This window comes from Pipra filicauda, unplaced genomic scaffold (genome assembly GCF_003945595.2).
Source record: "Pipra filicauda isolate LSUMZ 115617 unplaced genomic scaffold, ASM394559v2 scaffold376_size704792_pilon, whole genome shotgun sequence".
Lineage (NCBI taxonomy): Eukaryota > Metazoa > Chordata > Aves > Passeriformes > Pipridae > Pipra > Pipra filicauda.
This window is the reverse complement of record NW_024104505.1, coordinates 186,522-202,721: the sequence shown is the minus strand read 5'-3', so window position 1 is coordinate 202,721 and position 16,200 is coordinate 186,522. Positions and strand designations below refer to the sequence as shown.

At 35.4% G+C, this 16,200-nt stretch overlaps 1 protein-coding gene across 7 annotated transcripts in view; it reads right to left on the bottom strand.

Annotated features, from left to right (window-relative positions):
• The window catches only part of REPS1 (RALBP1 associated Eps domain containing 1), a 63,161-nt gene that overhangs the window by 6,125 nt on the left and 40,836 nt on the right, over positions 1–16,200 (bottom strand). For 4 of the 7 annotated variants that reach the window (XM_039384782.1, XM_027721216.2, XM_027721233.2 and 1 more), the window contains exons 10-16: positions 11,824–11,904; positions 8,749–8,836; positions 7,820–7,921; positions 5,423–5,495; positions 3,101–3,219; positions 2,290–2,354; positions 1,052–1,237 (exon numbers count right to left, since the gene is read on the bottom strand). In XM_039384782.1, the coding sequence (XP_039240716.1) occupies positions 1,052–1,237; positions 2,290–2,354; positions 3,101–3,219; positions 5,423–5,495; positions 7,820–7,921; positions 8,749–8,836; positions 11,824–11,904 (714 nt within the window). The remainder of the gene's footprint in view (positions 1–1,051; positions 1,238–2,289; positions 2,355–3,100; positions 3,220–5,422; positions 5,496–7,819; positions 7,922–8,748; positions 8,837–11,823; positions 11,905–16,200) is intronic. The other 3 variants (XM_027721225.2, XM_039384780.1, XM_027721255.2) reach the window with 3 other exon arrangements.

Here is a 16,200-nt window from a genome sequence, read left to right as displayed (position 1 = left end):
GTCCAATGTTATGAGGCCCTGTACAGTACAAAAGAGGCTGTGGCCTGATGACAAGCTGCTACAGCTGTTTCTGCTATTACAGTACCACCATTATTCTATTTGTTACTGCCAAAGGTTAATCCCTCCAATGGAACACAATGTGACTGTTCCCCATCCACCTCAATGCAAAACAATCAGCAAGCTTAAATTAAGCAGTTTTCAGTGGCAGCTTAAGCTAACATAGCTGGTTTTGCAATGAGGTACATGGAGAGTGCTCAAATGGTTCTATGTCATTGACCTTCCTGAACAAGGGAAGCAAGAACATGCTGCTGACAGTTGGAAGAACTTTAAAGCAACACAAATACTTCTGCAACTGAGGATGCAGAAGTGCCCCAAAGAACTTACAATCTGGATGAAAGCTACAAATTATGAAAGGAAAACATGAAGTAATTCCTGTAATAGCAGTTGGCTATTATGACATTAATAGGAATAAATCCTGAGGCTTTCAAACTTTTAAGTCCTATGTTTGTAGCAGGAAACAAGATTTTGTAAACATCTCTAACCATCTACTATAAAAGGATGCCAGAGCTCTATTCAGTTTAGCTGTTTGTCCAGTGGCTTTGAAAAAATGCAAATTAATGAAATTTTAGCAATGTTTACAACACTTTGACAGTCATCTCCTCTATTAAGACATGTAGTAGATCATTTTGAAGGCTGGCAAGAATGAGCAGAAGAAAGGTTTTGCCTGTGCTGTCTTAAATGAACCAACACAATTATGTTTGTGCACATATATATGCTAATAAGTACAAAATCTTCTGAATTACAATCAAGAACTGAGATAAAAAGAATTTCTTTTTCCTAGGTGTTTGGCAATTACCAAGTAAGTGCAGCAGTGTGCAATGTAATTGCTTTCTAGCAATGGATTGGGGCACCATCAAAACACAAAACAAAAAACCCCAACAAACAGCAAACCACTGACAGAAAACAGTAGAAGTTTTAACAAAGAGGTTTTAACAAAGTTTCATAACTTTAGTAGTATTAAACAATTGACAAGGTCTTCATTTCTGCTCACCTGCAAGACTTCTGAGTGTGTTTCAATTTCATCTTCTTCTTCTTTGTTTACGCCTGAAACAGCAAATGCCTCAAACTGGCTGAAGTCTGCAAAATTTGGCTGTTCTGGTATTTGTTGAGGTGAGGTACTGGTATGAGCTATTAGGCCTTCAGCATCTACTGGGCGATGCACATGAGGACCTGCACCCTGCAATAAAATAACAAAAATATAGAGAGAGAGCATTAAAGATTATTTTCCTTTTCAGTGGACAAAAATTTATGTCTTGTCAGTAGGACAAAGTGCATCTCATCCAAGAAATACACATGGAAATATTTAAGAGAAAAGGAAGTTGATATGCTACTATCTAGGGAAAAAGACCAAAGATGGATGCAATGTAGCACTAGCTAGACTCATTGAACAGTAGATGTTTCTGCTGTGACAGAGCCAGGTTCACTCCGTGGGCTTGATACAGATTTTGAGTTTAGTTCCACAGGGAAACATGCTTATGTGATCATACTGTATGGAATATGTCTGTCACTGTACCCTCCTCCTTTGCAGGTAAATTTTGAATCCTTGCATATAATTTCTGAATCACTGACTGACTTCAGTTGCTGGTAACTCAGATTGTAACAAGTAGCTGCTGGTGAAAGAAAACCTGAAAAGTAATTTTAACTGTCCCGTGTCAGATCTGCATAGCAGTTGAAGGATTTATGTGGGTGAGATAAAATTAAAAACAACTTTTCAGGATTTGTTTTCTACCAAATCACTAACTGAAATCACTCAGACTAAGACTGCAAAGATCACCAAGTCTATGACAAAGGAAGAAGTGGGATTGCTCTTCTTGGGAGCAGGCATGTTACACAAAACTGTATGCTGTGCCAGACAAATGGAAGACAAACCCTTACTTTGCAAATTTTTGAAAGGCTGCTCTTGCAGTCTCTGTTATGGCCTATGTGCTATACAGGGATAGGACAAGAAATGTGAAAGGATAACATTTCTCTCTTTCCTACAATTCAGAGCTCTAGAGCCACTCATTCCTCCTCAATATTAACTTTAATCCTTATCTGTGGTTCTACCAGAAGCATTTTTTAGTCAGGAAAGGCTAACATTCAGCTATAGTCTAGGTTTTGGCATCATTCACATCCTGGTGGTTTCAAAAATATATCCAGCAATGATACTCATTTCACAGGTAAATTAAAATTCAGTTAGATAAAAATAATGCACCGAGTTAGAATATGATTTCTAAAAAGTGACATCACCTGTGAAGGCTGTGGTCTTGGAGGCACTGCAGGGGGATAGGCAACAACTCCAGCCTGTTGCTGTCCTGTAAAAGAGGCATCACATTTGGCTAAGATTGTTACTCTGCACATGAGAGTGCTCTCAAATTTTCTTAATTGTCAACATGAAGAAATGCTGCATTTTGCCTACATATTGACCTGTCACACTGCGGCTCATAATTGTATTGTCACATCCTTTTATACTGGAATAATCTGAACATGGATCATGTCCTTTGTTTCAGCTCAAAGCCCAGACATGGTCATACTTTTCTGGTCTTAGTATCTTAGTACTTTTTTTTTTTCTACCCTCATTATAGGCTCTTAACATTTTCTCATACTTTGTGATCCTGAATTGAAATGTACTGACAAATCAGAAGTCCAATAAAGCCCCTTAAGCAGAAGTGACATTTAATCATTTCCTCTGAAGTCAAATACTTAACACCCATCTCAAATACTCCTGATACCAAAAGAACTCTCCTTGAAAATTTATTGGCAGATGCAATTTGTTGCATTTGGTGCACAACCAAAATGTTACTTCCTGACTTGCTTCCCACATTCATCCAAAGGACTACAATGCCAGAATTCAGAATTAATTCTAAATTAGCAGTTTAAGCAAAATGCCGTATAAGTTTTAATACGAACAGTAAGAGTGACGACATTTTCAGCGTTTTTTATGCATAAGCAGTGTTTTAAAAACCACACCCTAAATCTTTCTTCAGAGGAAAAAAACACTGTCTGCTTCAGGAATGTATGTACTGAAAAATAATATACACTAAGAACACAGAATATCTACCTGGGGTAACTGAAAAGGATCTATTCATATCTAAAGATGATGATCGAGAATGAGAAGCATGAGGCCTTGGAGGGGGTGGAGGCGGCGCAGTGTTATCTGGAGAGGTTCCTGAATGTGATCTGCAAAACACATAAGCTTCTGTAGTGATTTTAGACAGCTACAACAGTACTAAAATCCAAAAGTTCTTCAAAGCATGCAATTAAAAAATGAAGTTTGACAGAGGTAAAGAAACCTGATTGCCATTGTTTTGAAGATTATCAAATCAGTTTTAAACTTCTGCTTCAATTTAACCACCGTTTTTATATTTCCATTTACTTAAATCTCCCTTATCCAGATTATTCTTATATTACCACAAGGAATTTATCTTTGGGAAACCAACAGCTAGACACACATCCCAAACAATGATAGTTCAGGAACAGAGAATGCTAAATATGGTAATTCCATCCAGATGGTAGTCACTATAATTTTTAAGATGTAGTCAACATCCTGTTTAGGTTTTAAATGGGGTAAGTTCAACATCATAAAGAAGAATATTAAGTTTCTGTTGGACCTGCCTCCATGTATATCAAGTTCAAGGAGCATCTCAGTGTAAGAGATAGCAATTGAATTCTCTGCCTAAATTTTTCCAAATCTATATACTTAGCAGAATCTTCAGAAATTTTAACTCGTTCTTAGATAGGATCACCATCTAGTGGATACCTGCTGTAAGTTCATAGAGAACACACACAGAAAGGATAGCAGGATGAAGTACAGCACTAAGTGCCAATTAAGTGGGATTTCTTGTATACAGAATTTTTGTACAGCTTCCACTTAAAAACAGTTTGCAGAAACTTCCTAACTAGTCCAGTTCGAGCAGGACAGATTTACTGAAACACTGAGATGAATACAGCTAATCTTTTATTCAACTCTTAAGTGATAAAATATTTTCTATGACTGATTTCTGCAACGTTCTTCTTTAACCTAAGATATAAAACTAGGAGAGGTAAAGGTACCCAAGTTTCACACAAAACCCGGAATTCCCAAATGTATAAGTCCAGACAGAAAACTGAATTATAATAGAAAAGTTTATTTTCTTAACATACTCTATGAAGACGCTTCTGTAACACTGTGTAACTCTCCAGCTGTTGAAATTCTAATCTAATTACACTCATTCCTTGGGTCATACCTCTAGCTAGTCTAGTATAAAAGGCACAAGTAGAATTAAAAATGGGAGAAAGTGGTTTAAGGACATTCCTGAAGTATCATTATCTGACATAGCCTTGTCGGACTAAGGACAATGTAATCTCTATAAAAAGTTGCAATTGGTAGATGAGGTACCAGTGGAAAGAAGTAAAAGAGTAAGTGAGATAAAAAATTTCCTGGGTGGATACTGCCAGAACTGCCAGGTCTAGACAGAAGCTACCTGTGCCATAACATAGCAACTCATCAGAAAGCTTCACTCATCTACACAAGTTCAACAAGATGACCCAATCCGAAATCAGAGATGAAAAGAGCATGTTGAAACCATCACACTGATAGTGCAAAAACACACAGAAGAAGGACAGAATCAACTTTGCCATTAGGTAACAATGGAAGAAACAGTTTTTCAAGCTGCTGTACTGAGTGGCAATTGCAAATCTTTCCTGGCTATTGAAGTCATCACCCTAATTATTTTTGTTTTGAAACTTACCTCTGAAACTGATTGTAAGATGGTTAATGGCGTAGCTGGTTTTTAATCCTATTCAGGCAGATTTAATGGGAACAATTAGCACCAGCTAGTACAGCACATTCTCTTATGTCAAATGATGCAGTTGTTGGTTATGTGCTTTCATAGCTTCCTCCAATCCCTTAAATTATGCTGGACCTATGACTGCCCTTTATTTTATAAGTCCATTATTAAAAGAGATTGAGTTACTTCCACGGCATTCCTAATTTGTGTTTTATTCTTTTTTTATGCTACAGTGTCACAAGGTTCTTCTCCAATAATGTCTAACAGATATTTTTAAAAATACAAAAAATTGGTTTCAAGCAATAGCATGATCTCCTGTGCTTACATCCCCATGTGTCTAAGGAGAAAGTCTTTAAAATTTCTGACTGAATGTGGAGCTTAATTTGATTGGCCAATCTCTTTTTTAGACAACTTTTTTTTTTTTTAATTTTCACTTTACTTTAACAGAAGCAACATACATTGTTAATGCATTAGAAAACAGACTGTCTCCAGTGTTAAAGTTAGGAATCTATTTTGCCATAATTTTACAAGCTAGTTGTCAAATAACCAGAAGCCTGGAACAGGCTTCTTTAAATATCTTTCGCTTCCTTTTTTTCAGTTGCTACTCTACTGACCGTTGCCGTGTTACAGCATTTCCAATTTGCTCTGGATCTGAAGTATAGGAGTCCGAACTGCTGTAACCATCTGCTGGGAAAAGAAAGTATAGTTTAATATTTGTTTTGCATAATTAGCATGCTCTGAGAGATAGAAGTAACAAATAATTTCAAATATCCAATTTGCATTGTAAAGTTTATGTCCTTCTATTGCTTCCCTGTAAGGTATCTGGTCAGGATTCAAAATCCTTGAGTCTGAAAAACTGAAGGATCCAATACAAGCCAACTCCACTCAATACTATCAGGTGTTCATTACTACTGGGATGTGCTGAAGAATAAAAAATGACAATAATATTGTATTTAAAATACAAAACATAAGTTTTCAAAAACAATAATTTTTTAACACTTGACATTCCATCACTTCAACAATCTGGTGAACAAGAGTAAGGGACATTCAAGGAAAAAAAGCAAAGAGTAGGATATGCCTGATTTTAGAAGTGCTGAAGGATTATCATCAACCTTGGAAATCAGAAAAAGGAAAAGATAGGTACAATACCCAGATTAACTCAGTGGCTTTGCTACTACTGTAACTTCTGTACCTTCAAGGCAAGTGGTCAGCTTTGTTTTGGACTAGATCTTTTTAAAAACTTTCAGCTTTTTGTTAAGGCAACCTACAAAAATGAAAGGTGCTATTACAGCATCACATAGATAGTTTCTGCAAGTACACCCTTACCCTTAGAACCTCTGCAAAGCTTGAGGATTTTTTCCCCAGAAATGAGGAGTCTCATGAAAATCACAAGATTTGTATGGAATAAATGTAGACAGAAAATAAGATCTCAGGATAATTTATCACAAAGGATTATTCTGAAGTGCCAGGTAAAGCAAAATTTAAGGTGGAAAGTCACTGGAGCAATGAGACTCAGTTGTTTTGTTATAAGTGAAGAGGAAAATTCTACTCAAAAACATTAAGATTTTTTCTCAATTATCTAGTCTCAAAGGATTACTTTAACCTCCTAGGACACCAAAGTTTTCAAAAGTGTTAAGACACATTAACCAGGCCCCATAGATGAAAATCCTGCAGAGATGACACTCATGATCAGCAAGGCACATTCTTACCTGTCACTTTTTTTGTATTTTTTTTCCCTTAAAACTACAGGGTGGCTATATGTTACACTGCAATGTGGTTTGTTTTATTTCCCTTCGTTCTTCCTCTAGGGAAGAATACTTGGTATAACTACAGTCTCCCTTTATCAAAGATTAAGCCATGCTTGGATAAGGAAAAGGGAGTACAGAAAGGCTCTGAACTTCGCTTCTGCATATAGCAGTAGTTCCCTACTTAAAGACCATGTTGGCTCATTCTTTTTTGTGCATCAGAAAACTACCTAGCAAAAACCAAACTCTGCTTGAAAAGTACAACTAAAGACATGGGCAAGACATTGGTCAGAATGAACAGTGCCACAAACAGTTTTTAGGAGGAAAGCAAAACACATTGCAAAGAGGTACTTTCTAAATTCCTCCTGTATCCCATGCACTCCTGACTTCCGTGCCAGCGTGGCAGTACGAAAAGCAGAAAAGGCCTTGGCTCTGTCTGAGCACTGCTCAGCAATAACAAAAACATCTCTAGATTATCAACACTATGTTCAGCACAAATCCAAAACACAGCCCTGCACCAGCCACTGTGAAGGACATTAACTCTGCCCCAGCTGAAACCAGCACACCAACCAAAATACTTCTGATCTTAGTAATGCAAAGGACTTAAAGTAATGAGTTCTTCAAACTTGATTTTCACTGAAGAAAAGTTCCCGGCTTGAAGAAAACAAAAAAAGTCTCAGAAAGTCTCCAGAGATTCATTCAAGCTACATAGGCCTCCCTCAATACTAGACAAGTGGACTAATCAAATCAAAATAATGCAACATGTTTTGGAAACAGGAAATACTGAAAATTAAAAAGGCCATTAGAAGCAAACAAACAGCTGTAAAGCTGTACCTAAACAAACTCGAAAATTCTATTGCATTTTCTTAGTAGCTAAACCATATATGAATTGCCCAAAAATTTTGTGGTCAACACATTTTCACTCTTTAGAAAACACGTTATGTGGTTCTGAGGAAGTAGAATCAAATGGTACTTAGTCAATCCCACTTTCTATACATTAAATTTATCATCTTAAGATTAAAAGAGAAAACAGGAAGATGGAAAAGAGCTGACGAAAATGAACATTCTTGAACACAAATGGTAGGAAAACAACTGCACTAACATCAGTAAAACTTTCTTAATTACTCTTTCTAATATATACTTCATATCAGCAATGCTCCTATTCTTAGGATAAGTTTATCTAATTTTAGAGCAAGTTTTCATTCACTGAAGGTCTATGTTTTGTGTAATGTAAGAAATGAGACCAGAAAGCACTTTGATACTTACTAACTGTATTTCCAGATGTAAATTTTACAGATGAACTCATTTTATTTTCTTCTGGGAGATCTGATGGTTTCACAAGTAGCGGGCTAGTAGGGTTAGCATGATCTAGATGGAAAAACAAATCTAAATAAATAAATGAAGTCAAACTAGCCCTTACTTCTGATGCCAAAGCTTTACATTAGTTTTCTGCCCTTATCAAAGTGCTGCACTCAAGACTAAATCGATGTATTTTAACTCTGAAGTTTTACATTGTAACAGTGTTATTTCTGTTTCTCAGCATTAAGAGCTGTGAATCTTCACCTATTTACAAGGTCAAGGAAATTTTTAGTAAATGTGTTTTCCATACTTGTTTGTTCTCATATGCTGAAGATACTGCACATGCAGCCTTCATGCATAAGAGCTCAGCATGAGTTCCATGACTTTAGGAAATACGGGCACACAACTGTCAATGAAGACTCCACAATTCCTCAAGAAAATTTATCAAACCACTTTGCTTATTATTGACTAGAGTATTAAAAAAAATGCCTGCCAATACTCCTAAATGCTGTCAGGTTTCAAAATAACAAACTCAGTATTTCTGACCACAGTAGAACAAGCTTTATCAATGCAGGCTATGATCTCCATCTTCACTGTCTCCTTTAGTATTCAATAAGGAAACCTGGACACTGGCCTGGAGGCCTGAATCGAATCGATATCACGATGCTCCTGAACCACTCTCCAAGCAATAATATCCTGTAGATGGTGAAATCTTCACTGTAGCAAATGGCCAAACCAAACTCTGCACTTATCTGAACAGCATTTCAATTCTTAATTCAGAGCACTTCATTAATTATGGTATCTACAACTCCAGAAAAAAAGTCAGTATGTTCAAGGAAGTAAAGCCAACTCTAATTGTATAAAACTTCTCTAATTAGCAGGAGAAAATATCTTACCACTTCCAGTTCTTTTAAGCTCCATTTCCTGCATGTGGATTTTGCTTGGAGTCATTCTTATGGGAACTGGGTGCACAATTGCAGTGTCCTGTGGAGGACATCAGAGTTAAGTTATATTAATCTAGTTTTAAATTGTTCTAAACAAAATGTCATAAACTTAGTTTATTTACACAGTTCCAGGGAATTGAATATACCCATAAAACCAAAGCTCTAAAAGCTGTAGTCTTTCTCATAATTTATAAGAGGTAACTTAGCTACTTTAAAAGGGTACTAGAATGTTTCTATAGATAACTGTGCTGTAAATAGGACCTGAATTCTGGCATATCAGACATCTGTTACCCTGAACACATCTTCAAAAAAAACCCAATTACAATTCAAAAGCTGACTCCTCAGCTTTACTTATGATGCCTCAGAAAGTTATGGGCTCTTTACATAGTATGAGCAATGCTCTATGAAATAGTTACTTTTTAGTAATTTAAGATAGTTTCTGGAGTCCTCAAAATAGTGAATTCTTAGTTTCAGTATAGTAAACACTATGGAATATACCTCTAGATAGGCATTGACCTTACACTTAAGCATTCTCTTTGTAGTTCAGACAAGGGGCTCCACTGAAAGTACTTTATAGACAGCCCTTTCAATTTGGTTTGGAGACTGAGTTCAGATAGCTTAAAAAAAAAAAACAACTCACAACTTTTATGCTTGCTCCTAAAGAAGCAACCCAAAAATATGGACACTCAGACTCATGTCTGAGGTTTTTTTACTTAGAATATATGAATGGGTGGGAGAGTGACAGAACAAAACTGCCCCAAGATTACATTCTATCCTAGAAATAACAAGAAAATTAAACACTATCTTTATATCAGAAATGTCATCTGTTCTGACTACTCAAGCAGATCAACTTCACCAGGCAAAATACATTTACACTACTAATTTCTGAAACTGTTTCAACAACTTTCAGTACTCTTGTTGCAAATATAAACTTTTAAAACCACTTTCTAGTCACAGCTCAAGCCTGTTGCACAAGGCTTTTTAGGAATAGTTAACACTTTAAAATATACTGCTTCCCATCATCCCCATAATGGGATTATCATGAAAAGATCACTGTTGTTGGAGCTACTTCATACCTCTGCTGTAATCTAATGGGCAGCTAGTACAAAAATCATGTCTGGAATAGTTAAATGGATTTTTAAATAATGCATTAATTCACATCAATAATCTAATTTTACATAAAACAATTTAACACGGTAGCAACTTTCACTTACAAAAGGCCAATTATGCTCCCATACTAAGGGATGAATGCACTGTTTTACTCTTTCCACTTATCTTTTACCGCCAAAGCAGCTACTTTTCCAACAAAAAGAGAAAAGAACTGCTCTATGAATTTACACTTTACACAGTTACTAACAGCTGCTTGAGAAAGCTGATTTTCTCTCCCCTGGAAAAGCAGGAGTTGCTCAATAAATCAGTCGTACGCATCACTGCTGAGACTGCTAAAACAAGAAGTCTGCACAATGCTACTGAAAATTTGTCATTTGTTCTTATTTTAAATATGAAAAACAAAGACTCTTTCCCCAAAGCCTTTTTTACCTTAGCAAATATCAAAGATGCTCACTATTTTTTTCTAAACTATAAGCATTTCAAGAAAATAACTCAAGAATGTGATTACCCAGTATATTTTTTATATTTCTAGTGAATTTCTGTTTATATACACACAGGGCTATATAAGAGTGTACATGTATACATACACATGGCTATATAAGAGTTTTCCATACAGTATCACTGTTCTACTTTTTTGATTATTATCACATGAGAAAAAACTCAAACTTCAAATTTCTGTCACTTGTCAATTATGTGTAAAAATAAATTACTAACTTATTGTGGAAACACGATAGTGATAGCTCTTTACTGTCAAGCAATTATACATAGTAAGAAACAACTACGAACTGATTTACATCATGTTTACTTTATTAAAACATAAAAATACAGTACATTTAAAACTAAAACTATCTCAGATGAATAAGGGCTGGTTTTCACTTTAAGTAGGACATTTTCAATTGTTTTGAATGTATACCAAGAGTAATTCTGAGCACAGGGAACAGTGCAGTTTGAATTCTAGCTTCTAGCATCTAGAAATGCTATTTCTGCATAAATATCAGTGTTAACTCTGAGATTAGAGCTGTGACATATTTAAAATACATGTATACTTACATATATCTTTTCAGAACTTACATGTTTAATACTAAAAGCAGTTAAATGTGTATTATGTACACCTATTATATTTTGTTACAGAATCAAATGGACACCAAACCTGTAATTAATTAAATTAAAATGGACACCCAGTGGTAATTAAGTCTGTAAGAAAAACAGGATGAAAGCAGCAGTTAAAACCCAGCATCTCAAAACTGCTTTAATGTCACATGCTGTGAAGCTTAAAACCAGCAGAACTTGAAACACTGTACTGTATTTCTGGCTCCTTAACTTGGCAAGATATTTAACTACATAATCCTTCACAGCACTCCTCACTGAGTAAAGCATTAGAACACCACAGGTTTAGCTGTAGAAATACTAAAAGCCTTGTTAATAAGTAACTTGTTGCAAACATTTGGAATATGAAATACCACACCCATTAAAGTCCACCAGTTTTTTTTTCAGTGAAGTTAATACTGTCAGCTCCTAAGAGTTCGTGCAAATCAGGCTCTGCAACTTGAAAAAAACAAAACCACCAAAGACAAAATCTAAACCAGGATTGGTTTATCACTGGGAGTAGCCCTTGCATCGACTTACAAATCTTTTCAAAAACACATTATGCTTTAATACTTCAGGTATGATAGGTTTTGACAGCAGCATTGTATTAGGTCAAAATCAACGGGAAAAAAAGCATTCTTTGCAATCAGAGATTAAACATGAGCAGTACTAGAAAATTTATATTCCTAAAATAAGCAAAAAAGTTAAGAAACCTGCCACCATTCCCCAAAAAGCAGTCCATGGAATCATGCATAACAGATAAATACAATGAATGGAAATTCAGTGTTAATAAAATTAATTTCAAACAAGCAAGCTAAGTGATTGACTTACAGGATCAGCTGGTGCAATGTTAGAATCAAATTGGGTCAGAGTTTGTGAGCTTGAAGAGCGTTCGCTAAATGTCTCCCACTGCTGAACAGACAGAGGAGAGAAGTCAGCATGATAAGGAAGATGGGAGTAAAAGATCACTGAGGAGATTTAGCATAGTAGTTCAGAGGTTGTACTGGAAAGTACTATATTTGCACTGGACAGTACTTGACTTGGAAAGCACACAAATACATATTAAGTATTTCTATTTCAGCCTGATATTGTTGTGGAAGCAAGCTTGTTATCTGTCAATATTAATCTTTACATTCACATTTTGTAATGAAGATACAGGTGCACAGTCAGTCCAGAAGTACCTTCAGAGTTCATGTTTGCCAATGAAAATCATCCAAGTAAAAAAGCTGGTTAAGCCATTCAAATACTGTAAAGATAAAAATCAGGGACACATATGGTGTGGATTTGTAGCCATAAAATCCACAGAAAGGTTCCTCAGCGTTATAGCTGCCAAGTTTTAAACATATTTAGTAAATGCTGATTTTCTTACAAAATCCACACATAGGAACATTGAGCAGAGTTCTCCAATTACACCAAGTTCAGCTTGCCAGTGCAACCCCTGAGAAGTGATTCTACGCTGTAAGAGAGCATTTTTACAAGTCTAAATCACTGATAAGGCAAAGAATTAAATTCAAACATATTGTTGATTGCTAAAAGCAAATAAGTCAATCTCTGAACAATTTTATATTTATAGGCATGGCTGTCAAGAGTCCTCATGCAAACTGAGTCAAGTTACAGCCACAAGCGGTTCAGCAAAGTACAGAAGTACAAAAAATTAGTCTGTGATCCGGAAACCAAATTTCAAATCACAACAGGAATGCTAAACTTGTTATATTTTGGTAAAATAACAAGTAAATATTAAGCAAGTTTCAAACACTACAAGATTCAAAAATTACAAATACAAAATTTTTAGTGCTCAGAAAATTTGGCAAAAATTATGTCAGTATAGTTCTGAAAACAAATCAATATTCTTGTACCATCTCTATAGGCAAATCAATGCAAATGATTCCAGAAGATAGAGGACAAACTATACGGTGTTAGTCAACCTAATCTCATGTGCTCCTATATATGTGATCCAAACTATATTCAGTGAATGGCTTGTATGTGAACTGAGTCTAAAAGAGGTACTTCAGAAATAACTTCATAAAGAAATCCCTAAATAACTGTTTTCAATCAGATGAAATGAAATTCAGAAAGACTAATTAACTTTGTAATCGCTGTCACATGTGGTGACACTTCTCATAGAGACAGAGCCTTATCTCCTCATTTCAAACTTTAAATTAGCAAATATTATAGAATTCTATGCATATGGGATTTTCACAGAGGTGAGTATTTTTTCTGGTCATTTTTTGTTGTTGTGATTATTTGTTGTTGGTTTGAGGTTTTAGTTTGTTTGTATTTGTTTTTAACACAAAAAACTATCCTCTTTCGTGGACAGAATCTAAGAAAACCTTTTTAGTAAGGCTTCCCAACTGCTCTGTCCCTGTTTAATACTCCCTATATTAAACAGTTCATCTCTGTGTCACTCCATCCCCTTCATGAAAAGGCAGCATTGCAGGTAGTCTGGAGCTATACAAACCAGTTGAGTGAGTCAGTTTTTACTAACTCAGAAACTTAATGGCCAAGTTCTGCCAGCCTTTCCCCTGATTTGGCCTCTTACATTTACAGAGCTGCTCATTTTCAGCAAATGTATTAATATTTGTTTTAGGGCTACCACTACCATTTTAAATTTAATTTGGCCAGTGGCTTCAAAATTACTAGTGAGACTGGCAAACACACCATTTGATCACGTAAATATTGTTTCTTAATTTTTCAAAACTTCCATAGGGTATACAGCATCTATGTTATAGTTGAGATAAATGATAAAATATAATTTGTTACAGATGATGTTCTACTGCTCTGAAGCCAACTTGCAGGTACATTTATTACTTGTCCACAGGCTCCCAAGCTGGACACAGACAAATGAACATCAACACCTCCTGACCGCTGTAAGAAAAGTGCTGTTGTGCTCCACCCTGACATACTACCAGAGGCTGGCTATTGCCAATTCCCTGGTTAACAGGAAACTAAATATATCAAGGATCTACTGGACTGCATCTCAAACTCTGTGCAAAATTTAAGAGTACTGATAGGATAAAACTCATACTAGCTAAACCTAAAACACTTGTCTTCTAGAACTGCAAAAATGTTTTAAAAAGACTTTAAAAAGGTTAATTACTAGAAACTAAAATTCACAGCAACCTAAACCAAGTACTAAGAGTACACCAAGACATTCAAAACGAGGTATAACAATTGTGAAATTAAAAGCAAATCTCCCTATCTGTGTTAAAGCTAATATGACCATATGACACGAGACAGTTTTCAACAAAAAATTAATAGGCTTTTCAATTTTTTAAGCTTCCAGAACTAAGTGTTCAGCCTTGAGACTTGGATGGAAAAGACGTCTAAAGTGAGAAAGAAGTGATGAGTGAAAAGATGAAAACGTGAAACACGTAGTACCTGAAGTTAGGTAGATTTTCCTGGTGTTCCTTATTCTGAAGTTAGAGATCAATGCCTTGGTCTATACTTGGGAGCTTACAGTAACTGAGCCTGGCAACTGGAGTCTATAAGTCAACTATGAGCTACAAAGAACAGAGTAACCAACAGTTTTGAAACTAACAGGATGAAACTGCCTGGAATGGCAGATGATCCAAAGATGCAGAGCTTTTACAACCAATTAATTTGTTGATGACAGTTATAAGAGGTTCAAAGGGGAAACAATTCGATTGGTGCCTACAGTAATACCAGAAATTTTTCCATGGAATTAAAACCTTGAGGACTTTGATCTGACTCATGCTGAAAACAAAATGCTGAGGAGCAAGAAGCATGCACAGCAACACAGCTGAAAAATCAGAAATTCCTTTGTGTTAGAACAAAAAACTCTTAACATTTAGTAAATGTTCAACTCTTATTTTAGTATAGTTAGTATCCAGTAGTATAGCTAGTGTGAGAACTTTTCCAAACCTCTTAAGTTTTAGTAGATTTTCAGAAAGAAAATACCACGTTATCTGTATAAGACAAGATTTTGGCTGACAGAATTGTAATTCATTCTTTTCCACTAGTGCAATTACTCTATTCAGTTGGTTCAAGTTGCATTAGACACTGAAGAAATCTGTTAAATTATGATGCAGCTTACCAAATGATTACGTTATTAAATCTTTATTGACAACACAAGGGAATGTATCTATGTAAATTATAATACAGATGCAGACATTTACAGGTTTTTAGCAACAACTGAATATCTGCTCCACCTCCTTCCTAAAACATAGCTTCCTACCAGCAGTCTAAGAGTCAACTCTGTCAAACAGAACAACGAAGAATCACTAAATAATTTCCAACCTGGCATTTGCGCTTAAGAAGAAGAGCAGACTGTATAAAGTCCTTCCCTCTCAAGAAAGAAAGAAAGAAACTTTCCTCTACTCCTAACTTCAATCCTAAAAATTTGCTTATTTTCTGCTCCATGCTGACTTTCCTTTGGTTTGTCTAAATCTTTTATTACCAGTGTTTTATTCACTTGAAGTCTAATGAAGAAAGTAAAAAAGCCACAAAAAGCTCTTTCTGTAAGAGAAGAAGGTAATACTTGGCTACTGACAGAAATGTCTTAGATGCTGAAACAAGTTTTCAATTCTTAAGTCTCAAATAATAAAAAATAGTTTTCCAAATATAATTTTGTTATTTTTCCTTTTTTTCCCTTCATGATGAAAAACAAGCCTATACTATCTTTATATATGGCTCCCGTCAAAAACTCGTTTGAGACTCTGAAGTAGCTCTTAGAATAAAACATTGGTTTATTCTAAGTCAGAGGCAAAAAACTGTTAAAACAGAGCAATAAGAAAAACCTAGGAATCAATCCCTTACAGGCCTTTTAAACAATGGACATTTTGTGGAGGAAAGAAAAAATACCGTTTGCCAACTTCAGTTTGAAATTTGGACAAAATACAGCTCTACTACATAAGACTGCTTATATAACAAATATGTGTGGTTAAGGATGATAAAGCAGAGGTAAAAATTTACGATTTAAATAAATCTGGCCAATAGCTGATTTCAGATTGAACTTTGAGTCTTTGCTTTTGAAACAAACCCAGGGCTATGACTTTTCTGCGTTACTGGTGAGATATTGCATATTTCAGGCTAAAATCAATTCCAGAAATAACTCTTAATGTCCAGATCTGTCAGAAATGAATTCTGTAGTTTTGCAAAAATGTTTGCTATAAAAGTTCTTCAGAGGTAACAAAAAAACCCCCCAACATGCCCTAAATGAAAAAATCAGGAATTAATTCAATTTTTCCA